The 23,477-nt window shown below is 40.9% G+C and overlaps 1 protein-coding gene across 1 annotated transcript in view; it reads right to left on the reverse strand.

Annotated features, from left to right (window-relative positions):
• Window positions 1–23,477, reverse strand: part of POPDC3 (popeye domain cAMP effector 3) — a 98,806-nt gene that overhangs the window by 34,154 nt on the left and 41,175 nt on the right. The window contains exon 2 of the mRNA XM_073627009.1: window positions 7,880–8,669. Within this exon, the coding sequence (XP_073483110.1) occupies window positions 7,880–8,370 (491 nt within the window). The 5' untranslated portion in view covers window positions 8,371–8,669. The remainder of the gene's footprint in view (window positions 1–7,879; window positions 8,670–23,477) is intronic.

Consider the following 23,477-nt stretch of genomic DNA (forward strand, 5'->3'; position numbering starts at 1 on the left):
GAGGAGATGCTGGACGAGAACGCCGGAGGAAGAACCAGTAGAGCCAGAAGAACCAGGAGAAGATGAAGGAAGATAGAAGAAAGAAGAAAGAAGAAGCATTTAAATAAAGGAATTGTCAAAAACTGTCTCTTGTCATTTTTAACATTTTTGACAGTTTTTTAGTGAAATGGTAGGGGTACGGTACCCCCTTACCATTTCACACGGGGGGGGCTGGATCTGGGGGTCCCCTTGTTAAAAGGGGCTTCCAGATTCCGGTAAGCCCCCCGCCCGCAGACCCCCACAACCACCGGCCAGGGTTGTGGAGATGAGGCCCTTGTCCTCATCAACATGGGGACAAGGTGTTTTGGGGGGCTACCCCAAAGCACCCTCCCAATGTTGAGGGCATTTGGCCTGGTACGGTTCAGGAGGGGGGGCGCTCTCTCGTCCCCCCCTCTTTTCCTGCGGCCTGCCAGGTTGCGTGCTCGGATAAGGGTCTGGTATGGATTTTTGGGGGGACCCCACGCCGTTTTTTTTTTTTAATTTTGCCGCGGGGTTCCCCTTAAAACCCATACCAGACCTGAAGGGTCTGGTATGGAATTTAGGGGGACCCCCACGTCATTTTTTTAAATTTTGGCCGGGGTTCCCCTTAATACCCATACCAGACCTGAAGGGTCTGGTATGGAATTTAGGGGGACCCCCACGTCATTTTTTTTAATTTTGGCCGGGGTTCCCCTTAATATCCATACCAGACCTGAAGGGCCTGGTATGGAATTTAGGGGGACCCCCACGTCATTTTTTTTTTTAAATTTTGGTTCGGGGTTCCCCTGTGGGGAATTCCCATGCCGTTTTTATCAATGAACTTTTATGTGTATTGTCGGACCGGCAACGCAATAGCCGCTAGTAGTTTTAAATGACTTTTCCTTTGAAATGTCATTTTGCTGTCAGACTGTTCTAAAGACGGGAAACATGCGCCCCTTTTACAGGCATACTATAGACACCCCCCAGCTACGAAATTTAAAGGGATATTACACTTTTATTGTTTGACTTTAAGTATTATTAAAATCACTGCTCCTAAAAAAACGGCCGTTTTTAAAAGTTTTTTTTGCATTGATCCATGTCCCCTGGGGCAGGACCCAGGTCCTCAAACACTTTTTATGACAATAACTTGCATATAAGCCTTTAAAATTAGCACTTTTGATTTCTCCCATAGACTTTTAAAGGGTGTTCCGCGGCAATCGAATTTGCCGCGAACACCCCAAATTGTTCACTGTTCGGCGAACTTGCGAACAGCCAATGTTCGAGTCGAACATGAGTTCGACTCTAACTCAAAGCTCATCCCTACTCAGTAGGAAGTACAGTACTGTGCTTTTCCACCTGTGGATGTTTAGTTGGTCCTACACTTTACCGATTGAGGCCTAAAGCTACTTGAGGTAATTTTTTTATCTTTAGTTGTGATGGGTTACCCGCTGGCACTCGTGGCTCCTCCTCCCTACCGAGTGCCCCAATAGTAAGACACTTGCTATGAGGGCTCTTGTGCGGGCTCAATCCTGAGCAGGGCTATGTGTGTTCCTTGACACACACAGCATGACTTGGCATGACTCACAGGCGGTGATTGACAGCAGCAAGAACAAATGGCTCCCACTGCTGCCTCTGTGTCCAGTGAGGAGAGAGAGAAAGAGAGAGAGAGAGAGAGAGAGAGAGAGAGAGAGGAGAGAGCTGCTGCTCTTGGGCACAGTGCTGGATTGAGATCAGGCTTAAGTAAGTATTTAGGGAGAGCAGGAGGGAGAGCTGAACAAAAAACCTTCTGCCCTTACAACTACGTGGAATTTCTACAATTCCTGTGTCCCTCAGCAGACTGTAGCCTCCCTGACAGTATTCCCGAGTGTGGCTCTGGGTTAAATTTCAGCACCATTAGCGGTAACCCTGAGCCACACTCGGGATTGCATTGCAAGATCCTGGAGCGGTGTACTTACCTTGTCCCCAGGATCCTGCGATGTCCCCCCACTGTGTCTGCAGGCTCTGTCTCCTCCGAAGCCTCTCTGTGCCAGGCTCCATTCCCTGCAAGTGTCGCGACGCACGGGGGCGGAGCCTGGCGGCAAATTAAAAAAATGTAAAAATCATAACACATACAGTACTGTAATCTTACAGATTACAGTACTGTATGAAATCATTTCACATCCCTTTTGTCCCCAGTGCTTCGTCCAATTCCCTGCATGCAGTTTAATATTATATATACTGTTCTTTCTGCCTTGAAACTTGAGATTGTTCATAGCAACCAAAAAGTGTCCCTTTACATCAAAAGTGGCTTCAGCCCAGCTAGAAACAGCGATAGTAAATTAGAACACTTGCAGAATTGAACGATAGTGAATCGTGGGGAAATTTATTTTATTATTATTATATTATTTTTTTTTAACTATTTATATTTATTTATTATATTATAATTTATGATTTTGTGTTTCAAACTTCATCATACCCAGGATATCTACTAGACTCTTGGTGGGCAGATTTAAGTGTGTTATTAAATGACTGATAGGTAAAGGGACAGGGGATTATGGCGATGCTAGAGTAAAACATGTGAAAATGAGAAGGAAATATAAAATTACAAATATTTTATTTCACAATATTAAATACATAGAAAGAGCAATAAAATAATTAGCAACAAAAAACATATATATTGCGTGTGACCCAAATACAGTAGGGTGGGCCAGCTGGAGACTGCCTTCGAAGCAAGGGCTCAGTTTCCTACATGTTTCGCCAAGGCATTGGCTTCCTCAGGGAACAAGAGCTCTTTGCAATATACAAGAATCTATACATAGAGATACAAAAAACATCATGTAAACAAGCAGAAACGCTAGGCTGCCCTTCCCCCATCCGGGGGTACTCTGCTGCGCCTACCCTGGGTGTCTGTTGCTCAGGTATGTTTGGAATCCCGGGGTTACTTTAGTGTTACCTCCCTGTGTGAGACTGTCCAGCCATAATATTCCAACATCTAGCAATGTCTATAACAGCTCATACTCTAGTGTTCCTGCTTGTTTACATGATGTTTTTTGTATCTCTATGTATAGATTCTTGTATATTGCAAAGAGCTCTTGTTCCCTGAGGAAGCCAATGCCTTGGCGAAACATGTAGGAAACTGAGCCCTTGCTTCGAAGGCCGTCTCCAGCTGGCCCACCCTACTGTATTTGGGTCACACGCAATATATATGTTTTTTGTTGCTAATTATTTTATTGCTCTTTCTATGTATTTAATATTGTGAAATAAAATATTTGTAATTTTATATTTCCTTCTCATTTTCACATGTTTTACTCTAGCACCGCCATAATCCCCTGTCCCTTTACCTATCAGTCATTTAATTACTCTGGGATGAGGTGCTGTATCTAATATAACCATCTAGCCACATCTGCATTAAGTGTGTTATTGTTAGGAATTACAGGCCTACAATATAAAACGCCAAATTTCCATGCAAAATAATTGCACCGCTTTCAGCACCTAAAATCCGAAATAATCATACCGCCAGGGAGGTTAAGAAAAAGATATTACGGTACGTACGAAAATCCTATTTTGTAAATCAGGTTCCTCGGCTTTCAGGGCTCCCAGGGTCATGGAGAAGACACGAAGCTCAATTCACAAAGCTATAATAACTGCAATTTGCCATAGCGACCAACATTTTTAGCTTCGATAGAAAAGCTGAAAATAAAGATCATTATACAAATAACTACAAATAGCTTACAAAATTGACCCTATTCAATGGCATTTGCATACACATGAGAGCTGTCTGCTTTTCATCATTACAAAAAAAAAATTTCATTGGAAAGGTTTTTTTAAACAGCTATGATTTCAGTATTGAAATATATGCTGTGAGGCAATGGCTAGCAGGTTATTGGAGGGTGGATACTGTATGTGTCACCTAGTTACTCACCTACACATTGTGGGAGGCTCCAGGGTTGATGACCGATATAGGGAAAGCAAACATGGTGTTTTCTCAGAATCATAATAAATTCTGTACTGGGTTCTGGAACCCGGAGGATTTGCAGAAATTTGGTTGGAATAATCCTCCATTCATAGGTCCACATCCTACCAGGTAGCCAGACCTCGTCATCTGTCTCAGCTATACACAGGACTATATGTGAGCATACCGATGGTCAGGTCTTCAGGTCTGTCTCTTGCTCTCTCTGCTTTGGGATCTGCTGCGGTATGAAAAGTCTAAGTGCTGACAGAACACTAAAAAGATACAGGTGCTGCCTGTTTGATTTGGAGAACCTTATTAGTCAGAAACTGGTCTGAGTTTTTTTTTTTTTATCAAATAGTTATTTGACACAAAAACATTCCACATTATTAGTTTAGTCTTTTAGTTGGACAAGCAGATGTTTTGTATGTATGTTTTATACTATAGAAATGATGTACAAAGCCCTCCTGTACTGAAACTACTGCATGTTTTTTTTGCTGCCTTACAGAATAAAAGTACAAGACAAACCTGCTCTGACTGTTCCTGGGTATCCTGGTCTCATGCATGGTTTACCACTGCCACTAGCAGTGGAGCCTGTTCCACTTAAAACTTAGTGCTCAGGTGTAAGCAGTGCCTTAATGCGATAGACACCTATTATTGCATCCAAACGAGGAACTTGGAAAAAAAAAAGCTTTTATTGGGCAAACAATAATCAACAGACTAATCAGCTACTGCAGGAGGTGAACCGCTTAATTGCCCGAGAGCTATCTGAAGCCCACCAACAGAACAACATCAAGAGAACCAGCCCAAACCCATGGGAAATTTTTACATGATAGCAGGCTGCATGCCCAATCAGCTGCAGCCGTGAAATTCCTCACTGCAGCCACACGTAACAAAATGGCAGGGATGCTGGTCACATTATATCTACAGCGGCAGAAGCAGGCGCTGTCAGAGAGACATACAGTGGGACAGGGGTCAATGAATACACCTTGACAGCTGGGGCAGAGCGTTTTACAGCAATTGAAGAAAGGGCAGAATCATTTTTTGAGTTAACAGTTACTACGCGTCTCAAAAAAAAACCCCCACAAAAAAAATGACAATACTTAAAGAGGTTGTAAACCTCCATTTTAGGTACAGTAAATATCTCCTAAACGTGTGCCATTTAGGAGATATTTACTTTGTACTGCCCTGATGATGTCATCAGCGCTTGCATTGTGAAGAAACGGCCCTCCGAGCCGTTTCTTTACTAGCGAGTGCATTAACTGCCGCTCCCACGCATGCGTGGTAGTGATGTCATGTGACCCTGGCCAGTCACAGAGCAGGAGTCCGCGGCCCTGGATGGAAGAGGAGCGAACATGGGTGTGGCCTCCAGTGGGGATAGCACAGGCTTCGTTTGCAGGTAAGTATCACATAATGTGCTAGTATGCGATGCATACTAGCACAATATGCTTTTACTTTGCAGGGAGCAAAAAAAGGAAGTAAATCCCATCTGGGTTTACTTCCTCTTTAGAAGGATGTCTAATTCAACCTTGCATACATAGTAGAGAACCTTCAGGCTTATCTGAACAGTGACAAATTACTCACAAAGCACCCTAGCTCTAAAGCCTCGTACATACGATCAGATTTTCCAACGGGAATTGTGTGATGATAGGCTGTTGGCGGAAAATCTGACCATTTGTACGCTCCCTCAGACAATTGTTGGCCATCTTTCCATGGATAAATGTTGGATGACGGGTTTATAAATTTTTTGCGGACAACGGTGTGTTGTCAGATTTTCTAGGCGTGTGTACACAAGTCCATCAGACAAAAGTCCAAAGTACAAACACACATGCTCGGAATCAATGCTCAAACACAACATTAGCAGAAGGTGCCCAAAGGGTGGTGCTAAAGAGATGAAAAACCACATAGTACTTCACTACGTTCGTGTTTGTTGGACAAAATTGTGTGGCGTTTGTATGCAAGACAAGTTCCTGGCCAATGCCCTTCGGACAAAAGTCTGATGTTTTGTCTGCGGAAAATCCGATCGTGTGTACGAAGCTTTAGTTCTCTGAAATGACCCATTTTGGTTAGTGTAAGTTTCTATTTTAGAAAAAAAACTTTGATTTGTACTTCATGTGAACACAGGGTGAAAGATTATGCTATTCAGATCCTCCTAACTGTATTCAGTTAGATTCACACTTCACAAGGGGTATAAAAAAAAATTCTAGTTATATAGATATAATGTATATGGCACAAAAATACGTATTTAAAAAAAAAAAATGCAACCTTTTAAAATCAGTTAGGTTTTAACCTTTTTGTTTCAATTTTTTCCCCCATCTATTGGCATCTACAGGTTATAATATTGAAACATTTTTCTTGCTTTTTATACCAATCATCTAATTAATTATTTACCACTCCTGTCTGAAATTCAAGAGAACAGAAATAAATAAAATAACTCAGCAATTAAAAATGTATACAGTATATATTCTGCTTAAACATCAACACAAAACAATATACAAAAATGCTGAAGCTCACAAATAAATAGTACATAAAAGATGGGTTTCAAATGTAACCAGCCAAAGCAGGTATCGTAAATATCAGAAAAGCTCCTCCTATGGTTTCTGCTTAGGCTTGGAAAATACCCATACCATTCCTTGGGATCACTGCTTACTACAATCAGAGGTACGTACATCTAATACATAAGAGGTGAGAAGATAATTGAAAGTGTTACTAAACCCACAACAGTAAAATCAGTCTGTATTTGCAGTAAAGCATGCTTGTTATACTCACTGTGGAACCTAAGGGGTTAATCCTATGCATTGTGTAAAAAGGCTATTTGATCCTGTCATCACTGATCCTCCCTTTCTTCCACACTCTGCACATGCTCAGTTTGGTGTGTATTGCTAGAGAGCTTTTTTTTTTTCTTGGGAGGATGCATGTGATCAGCATAGGGCCAATCAGCGCTGTGTAGATAGAAGGTCTGGGGTCCTGCAGACTCATAGGGCTGTCAGAGTAGAATGAAAACTCATCCCACAAGCTTTAACTAGACTGATAGAAGTCACAAGACTGCTATATACTGCTGATGAGAAACGGTATTTAGCAGTTTATATTTACTAAAATAATTGCATTTCCATGTTCTGTGTATTGTTGGAGACTAGATATAGTGAATGCAGGGTCCTGGGTTTAGTAACACTTTAAGAATGGCAAATAGGTGAGGAATATTTCTACATCATCTGCACCTCCAAAGCCCTCCCCATTCCAAAACAGAAGAGCAGTATTCCCTTATCCGAAACAGGGCTAAGTTTTCTTCAAGGTTTAATGTCTGGGCAAAAAAAAAAAAAAAAATTGTTTTATGCACATCTCCCCACATTTTGTAAAAATTATGCAAGTACAGTTATTCGGGGAGTCCCTAACTTCTATGAGCCCTATGTTTTCACCTACTGGACTAAAGAACAAATCCTCCTCCTCATCTCGGTAAATTCTCCCTATTTATGTTATCAGCACTTCCTCCCCTGTACTAAGAATTATTCAAAATATAAATGATGAAAAGAGCATGGTGATGTCATCATGTACTTATGCTGTCCAGTACGGAGTACAATGGGTAAGGCTGACAACACTACTATGTATTTCAGCAGAGGTAGCACTGTCAATTTGCTACAGAAAGCTAGAAGCTTGATGGATTTGTGGCAGGGCCAATAGGTATTCTTAAACAGACAAAACATGAGTAAATGTGCATTAATTGCATACAGAGATATGCTGCACATGTTTTTTATTTTTTATTTTGCCCATACATACACATTAAAAGTAAAAAAACGCTCAATAAGGAATATGCAACGTAAAGCTGCATACTAAAGGTGGGCAAAGGTTAGCATCAATTTAAAAGCCTTTGATAAGCTAAGCTACCACTGGCCTGATTGGAAGTATTTACATACATCTACATATGTATATATAGATATATTAAACTATAACACCAACCTTCCAGACACAAGCATTGAAAGTTTATCAATGGGAGTTTTGCCTTGAACTGCATAACAATGCTCCCTTTCCAGCGTGACCACTTCTGCATTACAGTATGAAATGATCTTCCGGAATATAGTTAATGAGATCCCCAGGGGTTTAAAGATTGCAGTGTACACATCTTGGAATTCTTTGTCAAAGGTGACACTTCTCAGCTGGTAGGCAAGATGAATGAGCTGCACAATACAGATCACAAGAAGGATGAAGTTCCAGGAGAAGACATCCGCAGCACAGACATCCAGCCAGGCCCATATAGAGGTACAGAGAAAACTCAAGGCAAAGAAGGCGTACACATATAGAAGTCCAAAGAAACCGCTTCCGCCCATACAACCTAACACAAACAGAACACTGGCCAGGTGGTAAATGGATCCCTCGGCCTCTTGCCTCCACTCAGGACACACAGGATGTCCGGTCACAAGGCTTTCCCAAAAACTCACATTTTCGCCCATGGCTGCCTTGATCAAGAAGGTTTCTACATCAGGATAGCATTGTTTCTTTCCTTCAGGTCAACCATGTATGCTGTCCTCCTCCCATTTTTTCTAAATTGTGAAATGCTGCCATTTTATATTCAATCCATTGTTAAGTTGGTAGCTTGACATGTTTTTTTTGTTCATTACTCCAACAAGTTGTGTAAGCATTAGTGAAGAAACAGATTTGGCCATAGTGCAGTTGTCTGTGGTACCATCATCACCCCGAACAGTATTTGTACTGATATAAATTCACAATATACCAGAATGAAGAGCACTGCCTTAAAAAAAAAAGAAACAGGAAAAAGTTAGAAGATGCTTGTGAATTTAGCTAAATAAGCAAACACTTTCTTTCGGCAATACAGTATATGCAAGCAAACGTTTTTCTTTAAACAATTATTTTTTAAAACTGAATATGGAAGGAGTACTTTTAAATATTGTATCATGCTGCCAAATAATCCTTGTTGTTTTAAAACAGATAACTATCCATCTTATAGGCAGCCTTAGGTACCTGTCACTTGAGTAATTTTGTTGCAGATACAGATTCTCTCTAACACATTTTTATTTTTTTTGCAGGGATTCCAGTGATTTATAACTCTGTCACAGAGCTATTAACCTTTTTGCAGTACTTATAGCGAGCTACAAAATCTCTGGTTCAGTAGCTAATGATATTATCCAATGCAGCTGGTGGTGATCAAGACACACAAGCAATTTGTAGTTGCATAAAGCAGAATTGTAGCCAGCTACAAAACTCCAAAGGAAATAAGCGAGTGATTTGTAGCTGCTACAAATATTTGCTGCTAAGTTGCTGGTGCGACATAACCCCTAACTTGAAAAAATGTAAATAAATGTATTTTAAACATTTAAAAGGATAAGCTAAAACCTGCAAGGAGCATGTGGAAATATTCATATGTACAAACACATATATTTTACACATATTCCTAATGTGCCATTACATGTATTCTACAGCAACATGCATATATGTCTGTTGATTTCGTATTGCTCCTATCCGGCTAGTATTTACCCTTATTAAAGCTTTGACAAAAATGTCTGCAGTTATATAATTATGCCGAAATCAGAAAAGTCAGGTTACCATCCTATAGGTGTGGACACTACAATAGTGCTTCAAGACAACAAAATAGTTTCTTTGTACACAGCAAGTCAATAATTCTTAGACAACTGGGTTGTGCCCTCAGTAGGTAGCAAAAAAAAAATTTTAAAAAATGAAGAGCAGCCTGCAGTATAACCTCATCCCTAAATATCATAGGATCCTAAATATCATAGGACCTGTACTCCTCAATGGACTTAAAGAAAAAAAAAATGTTTGGTAAGTACAAACATATTTCTTTATTGTCCTTTGAGGCACACAGGAAATATTAATTCTTAGATAACTGGGATGTCCCTAAGCACTCCATCGGAGGGGTGGGCAACGATCACTTAGAAATCCAACAGATGTGAAAATCTTACTAGAAAATTATTTAAAGGAATAAATGCCTGAACAAAACAAGATGAAAAAAAGGGGGGTCAAATTACTATTAACAAGAAAAGGCAACAAGAAAGAAGCTGGTCTTCCAGAGCAGGGCAGGTAGCTAAAGGGTAGGCTGCTATTCTGAAAGAATAATAGACCTCAACAATAATGTGGAGTACAAAAAAGCAACCACTGTAAGTTAAAATAGGTGAAAGAAAACTTAGACCAACAGATCAATAATACATTAATGTTTGTAAGGTAAAGACTGAAACCTAGGATAGCTATCCCTTGACCCCAAGGAAAGGAATGTTAGACAAAGTATGTTCCCACCCAGGACCAACCAGTAAACAGCTGAGGGTCAATGTAGAATACCAATAACCCTTGACTTCAGGGAAAGGGAAATCCATAGTATAACAGCCCTCTTAATTGTATTCTAAAAGGAAACCTTCAAAATAAAACAAAGAAGACAAGACTACCAAGTCCCTTTTAAGGAAGGGGTGGAAGATCTACACACCTATATGTAAAAAGGTTAAATGAGGATGTACTGAATTCTTCCTGGAAAGGAGGAAACTTTTCAGAGGAAGGGATCCAGAGATAAAACGACATGGAAATACTGAGGGGATCGCCAACACTGTACAGTGTAAAAAGGCAGATATCAGTAATGACAGCCTGAGTATTCATTGTCCCTGAAAATTGCACACGTAAAGTGAAGATTGAGTCAGCATTAAAGACGGAATCAAATATTTCCTTATGACTTAGGAAGCTTCCCGCTTCCATAGAACCAAACCTAAGAGAGAAATATATTTACCAAAATCCAGATTCTGTAACTCAAGATAGAACCTGCTATACTTAAAGAGTAGAGACAATTTGACACTAGCAGTATAACAGAAACTACCAGAATCCAGGGCACTGACAAGTTTTCAGTGAGGATCAAAGACTTCTATAGACTGAATAGTTAGTGCTGTAGGAAGAATCCCAAAATCTTCTGAGAACAGAATGTAATCAGTTCAATATTCAGGAAACTGATGTTTGACAACTTTGGGACAGGACAAAATAAGCTATAGGTTTAAGCCTGATGATTCAAACTGAAAGGAAGAAACTTCCCAGAGATCAAATAGAATGAGGAAACAATAACCCACAGGTACAAATTAGGGTATACATCTGAATAGAAAGTTTATGGCTACAAGATCTACAGTTCACATGGGAGAAAGTTTTGATTACCTACAAGATATTTTAGCTGTATTATCCGAAGACTGGGGTACTTCTCTGTTGAAATGGTGTGCAGATCGAGAATTAGGAGGTTTGGACATGCCACTGTTATGTACACTGTACAAAAACAGATGCCTTATGCATTTTTGAACATATCTTCCATGTCCCAGGCAATTACCCATATGGACATCATTACTGTCATGCGAAGAACCAACTTAGATGCTTCAAAAAGGTCATTGTAACTGTGGAGGGCTTCAAACAGTTGCTCAAGAAGTGGAAAAACGTGAGGGTCTCGTTCTATGTTAGAGGAGTTCTTTTTAAAGTATGTAATCAATTGAGACATAGACACAGCACCATGGAAGCTCCTAATAAAGAAATCCTGTTGAAATAGGACAGTCCACAATGCATTTCAAAGAGTGAAAGTAGAGGGAAAATACTTCCTTCTGAATGGAGGGAGGAAAGGAGTTCAGAAGCACGTGCAACATCTCTAGGAAATAGAATTAGCACTAAGGTCCCTCAGTCTAAAAATGTTGCCTCAGTAAAAAGGCAGTATTAAAAGAAAAACAAAGCCAGAATAATAGTTACAATTGTGATGCTGTTCCCTTGCTGCACCCTGGCTGGCCTTAATCAATAAATGCATTAGGAGAGCCTGGGTCACACCTACAGGTGGTAGTACTCAACAAAATAATAAAAGCAGTGAACAGACAACTGTGACATAAGGCAAAGTCCAATGCATAAGAGTTTCAGAGACTGGATCACAACAAGGGTTGAGCCAAGGCTTTGAAACTGGAAAGAGCCCAGTGCTGGAAGATCACATAATAGGCTCATAATACAATATTAAGAAGTTAAAAAGGCCACAATGCAGAGTTCAGTGTTTAAAAGACATATCAGGATATTATTGCCACATCCGCAGTGTCATGGTTATGCAGTAATGGTGTGTCTGTCAGCTCACCTTTCCTTCTGTGTTCACCTTTAGAGGCCAGCCACCCTCACCTGACTGTTTAAATAATCTTCCCTCAGCATAGCTCCACCCCGGCCTCTTCTTAGGAACACTACATTAACCTGTGCATTGCAAGCCAACCTTGCTGATCAACCATTGTGTGTTAGCTTTCGTGTGTACTTGCTGTATTTCCTACGTCTGATTCCAGTTACCAACCTTGGCCTGTTCTCGACTATCCCTGTCTGCTTGTGACCCTGATCTTTGGCGTGTTATGTTTATCCTTGTCTGCTAGTTGTCCCGACATTTGTCTTATCCCTTTACTATCCTTGTTGTTCCAGCCTGCTGCCTCCATCCTCTTCTCCTGTAGTCTACCGTGAGCGTGGGCTGTGAGACCCTGGGGGCCGCGACCTAGAGCCAGACTGCAGCGCAGTCCATCCTCACCATTAGAGGCTCTGATGAACACCTGCTGGCTCTTAGACTCTGTGCCCTGGGGAATCTATGCTCTAGCTCCCAGTGGGATCTGTGTTAATGATCCAGTAGACCTGCTTCCTGAACCTCCCAGGGTTCAATCCGCAGCAGTCAGTCCTAGGGTCCACTACCTTAGCGGTGCACGCCTGACTCCCACAGAGTGCATCTGTCACCTGGTCTCAGGTGACCTGACACGCAGGCTTACATACACTGGGAGACATCAGACATCAGAGACTGGGTTACTTACATAATGAATTTTCAGAGACCATGACACACCAGAGGCCATACCACATGTGTGGACCCAGAAAGTCCTTTGAGGCTACACAAAGGTCTGAAAAGCACCACAGTCGGAACCTGGTACCTGAAGGCCACGAAGCCATTCCAGGCTAGGATTGCCACATCCAGAGGCCTACTCACTCATATGAGTCACACCATGGGCCACACCAGAGGCTGATCAATTTTTGGTTCAGCGGAGTCCAGGTCCAAAGCTATTTGAAACGCCCATCTGAAAAGCAGCTGTGTAGGGACCAGTTCAAGAGACAAGTCTTGACTGAAGAGTAAAAAACATCTACAAGTACTGAGAATGTTCACAGTATAGAAAAAAACCCAGTAAAAAATATAGATAAAGTTCTCCTAAGAGCTGGCGAAAAAGCACTCAACCTCCTAGGACATTAGCATAAAACCGAAATATGATGTTTGGAGGGGGGTGGGGCTATGCGTGGGGTTATACAGGGCTAGCCTTTTTTTTCTGTTTGTCAGTGTCCATCTTCTGAAGGAAGCTGCATGTAACCCAATTGTCTAAGAATTACTATTTTCCTGTATACCTCAATGGACAATAAAGAAATATTTTTTATAGTCATAATACTGTTTGCCAAATTCTACGAAAGGAATTTGCATCTGGCTGTGCATAAGTAGGGTAAAGGAATGGAAATGACAGCTACTGTACCACAGGAGAAAATTACTTTTGTGAATAAGAAATATCACTATTAACGGCATAATATATTCAAAAGGAACAGGTCCAAAGGTTCTGTATAAATTCTTTCTATTATGTAATGTAAATATGGCTATTGTAGTTTCAACTGCAAAGCCTGAGTGTATGAAAGAGAATTTGTTGCAAGGTAGCACAGTTTATTACATTCAACAGCAACACTTAGTTCAGGAAGGAACACTATATCAAACACACTAAGGGGAATGAACCTTTTTTTTTACAATTTATTTATTTATTTGCTAGTGCATTATTTTTTAGCCTGTGCCTCATTAATCACGTGGGCTTACTTAATAAATACAACACAATATTGCCAGTCATTTATGATAAAATGTAAAAAGCAAAGCTGAAGAAGAAAGTGCAGAAGTAAAGAGCAGTTAATCGTATTTAGTATATTGTATTTAAATGAGAGAGGGATATATTATTTTGGTTGCCACAGATTATTGTATTTTACCATACTGAATAAACCTGAAAATGTCTCCATTGCAATCTCACATAATGTACTGGAGATAAAAGTTCCTCCTTTCTTCAATTAAGGAAAGAGGGGGAGACAAAGAACTTACCGTGGCTTTTATGGTCACATGGCAAACCTAAAGTAGTGATTTGTGCCTTATTGATCCATGCATTCAACAAAACTATCCCATATAGCTTTTTTGAGCGATAGATGTGAAAGTAAAAGCCACTTAGCCAACAGCAACAAACCATTCACGCATCCGGTAGATGCAACTTGCACTCTTCCTGCTGATCCTTCAAACCCCTTTCTCAGAAACAAACCATACTTTCAATAATTATATTACAGACAACTAATACCGAGACAGCTGCAGGGACTCATAGCAACCAACCAGAATGCCTTATACCAACATCATAGTCCATAACCAATTTATATTTAGCTAATTTTAATCCGTTATACCCCAGATTCATTTGATATTTCCTTTTCTAGTAGATGATAATACAAGCTAATGCTGGCTGGCTCTGTTATGTAAATTTCCTGTGGAATCATAACCCTTGGCGAATTCAAGAAAGTTCAGACAGGAGATAGACTCCACTCTCAAGTAAACAGCAGTCTATTTTAAGATCATAAAAGTAGTATTAATAAGTAATGATCTCCATGCCAGGGGTAATGGGTATCCATTGCAACTTGCTCTTTTGTTGTTGTATGTGGCTGTCCTCTGACAGAGAGGGCAGACAATTCCGGATAGACGAAATGGGATTACAAATATAATACGGCATCATCCCCAGCAGATAATGACCTGTACATGCACGTGAAGGTGTCACGGAAGCTGCTGTCCTCACAGATGATGTGTTAGAGCTTTCAAGTATATTTCATAAGTAATTGAGATTAACTCTATACAGAAAAATCACAAGAAGCAAAACAGCAGTAAAATGGTTTGAAAGGAAGTCTCAGCAAGAAGCTATGTACTAGGTTTAGATTCCTTGCCAATGCAAAAATATTAAATTAAGGGCCATTTTTATTAAAAGTGGTTGAAGCATTACACATTTCCCAGCCATGTGTTGGCATTCACCTCCCACTATTATCAGAACTTATAACAGCAGAACCAGGTACATGTGCTAAATGCTGTCATATGCAAATGAGGATTGTAAATTTAAATTCTAACTTCCACTCTATTGAACAAGGACTTGAGTAACTTGGCAGGATTGGACGTGGAAGGTCTCCATAGGAATCAATGATTTAACAATTGAAAAAAGCATTTAATTATAAATGATCGGAAACAGTATCTTTAAGGACCTTTGTGAGCTGGCTTTTGTTCTCTTCAAAGGGTTTTGCATTTCTTTAAAAGTTTTTGGAATGCAAAACCTACTTGAAGTGGGTCAGGATCCAAAGGAGGTCAACTGCAGCTCAAACACACCCATCAGTGAATTCTGAATGATCCCAGAAGCATCTTAAACTGATGTCAAACTAAGGCCATTGACATAAGACCAAATCATGTGGACACAGGCCCTACTATCAGTTGACCTTTGTGAAACCTAAAATGCCCACTGACGAATAGAAGGATTGGACGTGGAAGGTCTCCATAGGAATCAATGATTTAACAATTGAAAAAAGCATTTAATTATAAATGATTGAAAATAGCATCTTTAAGGACCTTTGTGAGCTGGCTTTTGTTCTCTTCAAAGGGTTTTGCATTTCTTTATAAGTTTTTGGAATGCAAAACCTACTTGAAGTGGGTCAGGATCCAAAGGTCAAATACACCCATCAGTGAATTGTGAATGATCCCAGAAGCATCTTAAACTGATGTCAAACTAAGGCCATTGATATAAGACCAAATCCTGTGGACACAGGCACTAACATCAGTTGACCTTTGTGAAACCTAAAATGCCCACTGACGAATAGAAGATCCAAATGTTGCGTAAATGGGGAAATATGGTCCAACTAGCCAAAGCCATGGGCAAATGCAAATGTTAAAAGTGTTTTTTTATAAGAATGATGAATCCTCTAATCAATTTTCAACAGCAAAAAACAAAAAACAAACGTGGTGAATAGTTGCCACCTAGATATACTATATTTCATAGAATATGGGCTCTTTCCCACGGGGCGGATCAGTGATGATCCGCCCCGTGAATATCCGCTTGCTCAGCGGGGATCACTCCGCCGATCCCCGCTGAGCAGGAAGATGACAGGTGCATCGCTGCACACTGTGCAGGGACGGACCTGTCAGAGCGCCGCTCTCCCCTATGGGGGGATCGGATGATGACGGACCGTAGTGTCCGTCGTCACCCGATCCGATCCGAAAACGGATGGAAAAGTAGGTTTTTCCTCCGTTACACTTTTCGGATCGGAGGGGGTCGGATGTCAGCGGACATGTCACCGCTGACATCCGACGCTCCATAGGGATGAATGTATGTCCGTTTTTCATCCGAAAACGGAAGGATGAAAAACGGACATACGGATCGTTAGTGTGAAAGAGGCCTATCAGTGTTTTCTACAGGCAAAGTCCAAAGGCCCTAAAATCGGTTGACCTTTTGGAGACTTGAAACAACCTCTGGAGAATGGAAAATACAAATGCTTAATAAACAGAGAATATGATTCACCTGGGTTTTATTAACTAACAAAGCTTTTTTGCTATACGGCACAATGCTACTTTAACTGACAATTGTACAGTCATGCAACACTGTTCACAAATTAATTTTTTTATAATTCTTTTCACACATATAGAGCTTTCTTTGGTGGAAATTGATCACCAATTGATCACCACTGTGTTTTTTATTTTGTGCACTATAAAACGACAAAAGAACAAAAATTTAAGAAAATAAATTTTTTTTTTTACTTTTTACTATAAAACATATTCCATAAACAAATGAAAAAAATAAAATTTCTTCATAAATTTAGGCCAAAATGTATTCTGCTACATAACTTTCATTAAAAAAATTCCCAATAAGTGTATATTAATTGGTTTGCGTGAATATAGCGTCTACAAATGACGGTATATATACTGCAATTTTTTCTTTTAATACTATACTAGTAATGGCAGTGATCACTGACATATAGCAGGACTGTGATAGTGCGGCGGGCATTCTGACACTGGCTAACTGACACTGACATCACCAGTGACACTAATACAGTGAACAGTGCTAAAAACATGCACTGTCACTGTACTGACACTGGGTAGGAAGGGGTTAACATCTGGGGGCTGGGGGCGAGTGTGGTAGAAACATTGGATGTACATTGAGTAACTTCAGTAAATTATTACATTTTTTATAAAGTGTGGCAAATGTAAAAATGTACATATAAAATGATATCTGTTCATACAAAAGACTGTTACAAAACATGCACATGAATACATACCAAGATATATTTATCTAGATAACTAGAGTTGTTTTTCCCAATGAATTATTACCAAATCCATTTGTCTTTGCATTCCACAAAAATATCATAAATCTTTAATGTTTTAATCATTTTACTGCTCTATAATAAGCCAGTGACATTCTGCCAAATTCACTTACACTTATGGCAGGGTAAGTAGTACGCTTGTAATGTTTATTTTAGAATAATAACAGCTGATTTAAAGCTGTGGCAGGAACAAGACCATACAATAACTTTACTACGTTTCACATTTTTAAGACACCTAAAGTATTTTTAATAGGAGAATTTGTTTCCATTATTAAAACGATTTGCTAACACACCCCTGTTTGCAGAAAGTTAGTAAACCCTTTATTAATGCCAAATGTAGTGAAACAATTATACAGATTTTGGGTGTATTCAGGCACATTTGCAAACTCCTGCATTCACTCTCACAATAAAAAATGATTATTAAAGGCAATACATACAGTATCTCACAAAAGTGAGTACACCCCTCACATTTTTCTAAATATTTTATTCTATCTTTTCATGTGACAACACTGAAGAAATGACACTTTGCTACAATGTAAAGTAGTGAGTGTACAGCTTGTATAACAGTGTAAATTTGCTGTCCGCTCAAAATAACTCAACTCACAGCCATTAATGTCTAAACCGCTGGCAACAAAAGTGAGTACACCCCTAAGTGAAAATGACCAAATTGGGCCCAATTGGCCATTTTTCCTTCCCAGTGTCATGTGACTCATTAGTGTTACAAGGTCTCAGGTGTGAATGGGGAGCAGGTGTGTTAAATTTGGTATTATCGCTCTCACTCTCTCATACTGGTCACTGGAAGTTCAACATGGCACCTCATAGCAAAGAACTCACTGAGGATCTGAAAAAAAGAATTGTTGCTTTACATAAAGGTGGCCTAGGCTATAAGAAGATTGGCAAGACCCTGAAACTGAGCTGCAGCACGGTGGCCAAGACCATGCAGCGGTTTACCAGGACAGGTTCCACTCAGAACAGGCCTCGTCATAGTCGACCAAAGGAGTTGAGTGCACGTGCTCAGCATCATATCCAGAGGTTGTCTTTGGGAAATAGAGGTATGAGTGCTGCCAGCATTGCTGCAGAGGTTGAAGGGGTGGGGGGTCAGCCTGTCAGTGCTCAGACCACACGCCACATGCTGCATCAAATTGGTTTGCATGGCTGTCATCCCAGAAGGAAGCCTCTTCTAAAGATGATGCACAAGAAAGCCTGCAAACAGTTTTGCTGAAGACAAGCAGACTAAGGACATGGATTACTGGAACCTGGACATGGATTACTGTCCTGAGGTCTGATGAGACCAAGATAAACTTATTTGATTCAGATGGTGTCAAGCATGTGTGGTGGCAACCAGGTGAGGAGTACAAAGACAAGTGTGTCTTGCCTACAGTCAAGCATGGTGGTGGGAGTGTCATGGTCTGGGGCTGCATGAGTGCTGCCATGTTCTGTCGAGAAGTGCCCACTATCGAGAAGTGCCTGGTATGTACTACACATGCGCCGTACGGAACAGCACAACAGCTGATTTGTCGATCAGCTGGGCTGACGTAACCAGGGGGCATGCGCACGTCGTAGGAGGTATCTCTTGATGGGAGATACCATTTCGCAAGCACAATTTAAACCTATACAAACAGCGGGGGGAGACCGTAGTTTTCAAATTGTGCATCGCGGCTGCTGGAGGGCGGTTAGTGGCTGTGTTGAAGAGCTGGTTTTGTCTGTGTTGCAACCCACCCTTTCACACAGGCAAAACCGGCCGTTCAACACAGCAAACCCCCCCTGCAACACAGACAAAACTGGACCATCAGCACACTGTAAAGCCGCCCCGCAACAGCGAGGCACAATGTGAGAACTACGGTCTCCCCCTGCTGATTGTATAGGTTTCAATTGTGGCCATGAAATATCTCCCATTGAGAGATGCCTCCTACGATGTGCGCTTGCGCCCTGGTCACGTCACTCCAACTGCTCAGCAAATCAGCTGAAGTGCAGCTCCGTCCTGCGAATGCGCGGGCATTATTCGATGGGGGGCACTTCTCGACAGAACACAGGCACTGGGGAGTTACAGTTCATTGAAGGAACCATGAATGCCAACATGTACTGTGACATACTGAAGCCGAGCATGTTCCCCTACCTTCGAGGACTAGGCCACAGGGCAGTATTCCAACCTGATAACGACCCCAAACACACCTCCAAGACGACCACTTCCTTGTTAAAAAAGCTGAGGGTAAAGGTGATGGACTGGCCAAGCATGTCTCCAGACCTAAACCCTATGGAGCATCTGTTGAGCATCCTCAAACAGAAGGAGGAGGAGCGCAAGGTCTCTAACATCCACCAGCTCCGTGATGTCCTCATGGAGGAGTGGAAGAGGACTCCAGTGGCAACCTGTGAAGCTCTGGTGAACTCCATGCCCAAGAAGGTTAAGGCAGTGCTGGAAAATAATAGTGGCCACACAAAATATTGACACTTTGGGCCCAATTTGGACATTTTCACTTAGGGGTGTACTCACTTTTGTTGCCAGCAGTTTAGACATTAATGGCTGTGTGTTGAGTTATTTTGAGGGGACAGCAAATTTACACAGTTATACAAGCTGTACACTCACTACTTTACATTGTAGCAAAGTGTCATTTCTTCAGTATTGTCACATGAAAAGATATAATAAAATATTTACAAAAATGTGAGGGGTGTACTCATTTTTGCGAGATACTGTATATAGCCTGTGCCTTTACAGTAACCTGCCATAAATGTTCATTACAGTAATACTTAGGTGTGAAGGCAACCTAAATGTATAACCCTCAATTACTTTTGTTATTTTGCCCAGCAGAAAACTTCTTGATCAGCTAAAACTCAACTGCACTTTGACTAAGGCCCCGTTCACACCTTAGCGATTTTCAGCTTGTAAAACGCTCAGTTCTGGAGCTCCAAAATGCCAAAACAGGAAAATTCTATTCATTTCAATGGCCCCTGTTCACATGTGAGCTTGTTTTACAAGCATTTTTGGCCCTATAGACTTCAATAGAAATGCCTGACTTGAGCAGAAAAACGTTCAAAAAACATTCAAATAGCAGCTTTCCACCCCTAATTTCCTCTCCCTCTCCTCCCCCTAGTGCTTTCTATTGGCTAAACAAAAACACCTGAAGCTGTAAAACGCTTGTAATACACTTTTAAAAAGCTTTAAAAAAGCTGCATAAAAGCTTAAAAAAAATGCCCGAAAAATGCATTTCGATTTGTTGAAATCAGTAATTTAAAGGAAGCATGCCATATACTGTACATGTTTTCCTTACTAAGGTAGAGTCAAAAATTTAGTTGGCATCCCCCATCCAGAAAATCATGGCTCTCCAACAGCATCAGGCCTATTTAAAATGATTGTAAAGTTATTTTTTTTTAATAACAAACATGTCATGTCGGCCCCAATTCTCCTCTTCTAAGGTCCCCCGCTTTCGGCTCCTCTTCTTTTCCGTGTGCCACCATAGCAAGCCGCTTCCTATGGTGGTACACATGCAGTTCCGATCCCAAGATGGTCTGTGTGCGTCTATTGACAAAGTGTAGATCAGCGCCACCCCCTCCCCACTAGATTTAATTGACAGAAAGGGTAACCGTGCCAGGAGTGCGCAGGGTGCTCACTCTTGGCACAGCATTGTTTACATTTTGGTACACATATATACGGCCTCTTGGCGTTAAGGCCCACCCGCCGAGAGGCCACATATATGCGTACGGCTGGCGTGAAGAGGTTAATGCAGAGAAAGCATTCAAGTAAGAAACCTGAAGTCCTCACAACCACTTTATTAAAGCGGAGTTCCACCATATAAAAGTCAGCAGCTACAAAAAGTGTTTTAATAATCGGACACTCACCTGTCCCACGGTCCAGAGATGAGGGCGAACGAAATCCTGCTTCTCTCCCCCTCCTCTCCGTGGCACCGGCATTCTGACTGTTGGTGCCCGGCTGTGACTTCAGCCAGCAGCTTCCGATGGGGGCACTGGAGCTGAGTCACAGCTCCAGGTGTCCATTCAGACATGGAGCCTTGACACGGCCCCCGCTCCCTCTCTCCCCTGATTGGCTGATTGACTTTGATTGACAGCAGCGGGAGCCAATGGTGCCGAGTCTCAGCCAATCAGGAGGAGTGTCTTGGACAGCTTACACATTCGTGGACATCGCTGAGAGATGGGGTTCAGGTAAGTAATTAGGGGGTTCTGGGGTGGTTGCTACACACAGAAGGTTTTTTTATGCACAGAATGCATTAAGATAAAAAACCTTCAGACTTTACAACTCCTTTAAGCTTTGACTTTCTTGCACAATAATTCATAGATATTACAACAAAGTAGGGAGAGTCACTGTATTGTAATACAAGTTACAATTATTTAACACAGTTTCTAGACTGCAGGTCAAACCAGTTGAAGACCTTCTAGTGTTGAAATGCGTCGGACCAGCATTATTTGTACCCCACATTGTTTTTATTTTTCCTTTTTAACGTTTTTGTGATCACTTTTTCTGTGTCATTGTCAACCCATGACATATCTTAATAAACCGTCTGGTTTGACCTGCACCATCCGTAGTCCTTCCTTTCTTTTTCCATATGTTTGGTCTCTGGAGCCAATGAGGAATCGGGTTTGAATGACATCTACCCAGACTACAGACTGCCTGTGGAGCCCAGAAACCGAGAGCCGAGGACATCACACTGGACCCGCCTAACGTTTGCCTGTGTACAACACCAGATCCAGATTGTACAGGACCCTGAGCCCATTTGACCCACTGTCGTACGACATTTGTGTCCATCCTAGTCGGTAAGAGTATTCATTTACTTATCTTGAAGTATTGATGAGAGTGACTACAGACAATCTTTTGTGTATCGCCATTGGCTGGGTTTCACCCCAACAGGAAGAGCCCTTCTCTTCACATACATGTGGACTGTTATTCTATGTTTGACGCTTATACTTTCTACGTTTAAGCACAGTCATTTGTGATTTTATACACTACAAGTATACCTGATTTTTTATATGTACCACATTTATAGAACATACACCACACTGCCTTAGTGTGCATATTAGCACTACACTTTTTGATCTATTAATAATGTGTGTCCATTACCACACACAGCACAGCACAGCTCCCCCCCCCCCTCACTCTCTCCTCACAGGTAACCCAGCCTCTATCCTCCACATGAAGTTTTGGGGTCCATATTCCATATCCCATTGATGTTTTGATGCTGATCAATTGATGTGGATCCAGGACCAGTTGCCTCCATTGGGTTCATCTAACCTAACAAGCCTTTAGGACTTGGGTGGTATACGCCTCTCCAAGTCATTGAGATCTGGTAAGCCTCCTCCCTTCTATGGTGGTGGTGCTTCTGGCTATTTTTCCATCTTAAGGGTCACATCGGTGGTCAGATTTCACATATGTTTGCTGGATCACATATATATTTGGACTTTTACAGTTTTGTTTTGGACTTTTCATTCAATTTACTGTGGTGTAGACACTAGGACAGTGACATTCAATTCACTCCCACAAGGTGGATTTTACATTAATGTTTGTTTTGAGTTATTATTATTTATAGGTGTTTGTTACACTTTGACTTGTTTTGTATAATTAGCGCTGCACTTTTCCATATCCACATTATTGCTTTTTGTCTACAGCAGTGCTGGCGGCTAGTTTGCAATATATATTTTTTCACAGCACGGTATATTTTTTCCCTTAATATCAAATTTCACAATGTGTAAAAAGCATTTCTTCTTCAAGAAGACCTATATTTTCATCTCTTGAGACTTTATATACCAAATGCTTTTACCATTTTATATATATATATATATATATATATATATATAAAATGGTAAAAGCATTTGGTATATATATATATATATACACACACACACACACACACACACACACACACACACACACACATACGCACATACACACACACACACACACATGCACACAGAGTTGTGCTCCTAAGTTTACATACCCTTGCAGAATTTGTGATTTCTTGGCCATTTTTCAGAGAATATAAATAACACAAAAACTTTTCTTTCACTGATGGTTAGTGTTTGGCTGAAGCCATTTATTAATCAATCAACTGTGTTTACTCTTTTCAAATCATAATGACAAACAGAAACTAGCCAAATGACCCTGATCAAAAGTTTACATACCCCAGTACTTAATACCGTGTATTGCCCCCTTTAACACCAATGA

Source organism: Aquarana catesbeiana, linkage group LG04 (genome assembly GCF_042186555.1).
Source record: "Aquarana catesbeiana isolate 2022-GZ linkage group LG04, ASM4218655v1, whole genome shotgun sequence".
NCBI lineage: Eukaryota > Metazoa > Chordata > Amphibia > Anura > Ranidae > Aquarana > Aquarana catesbeiana.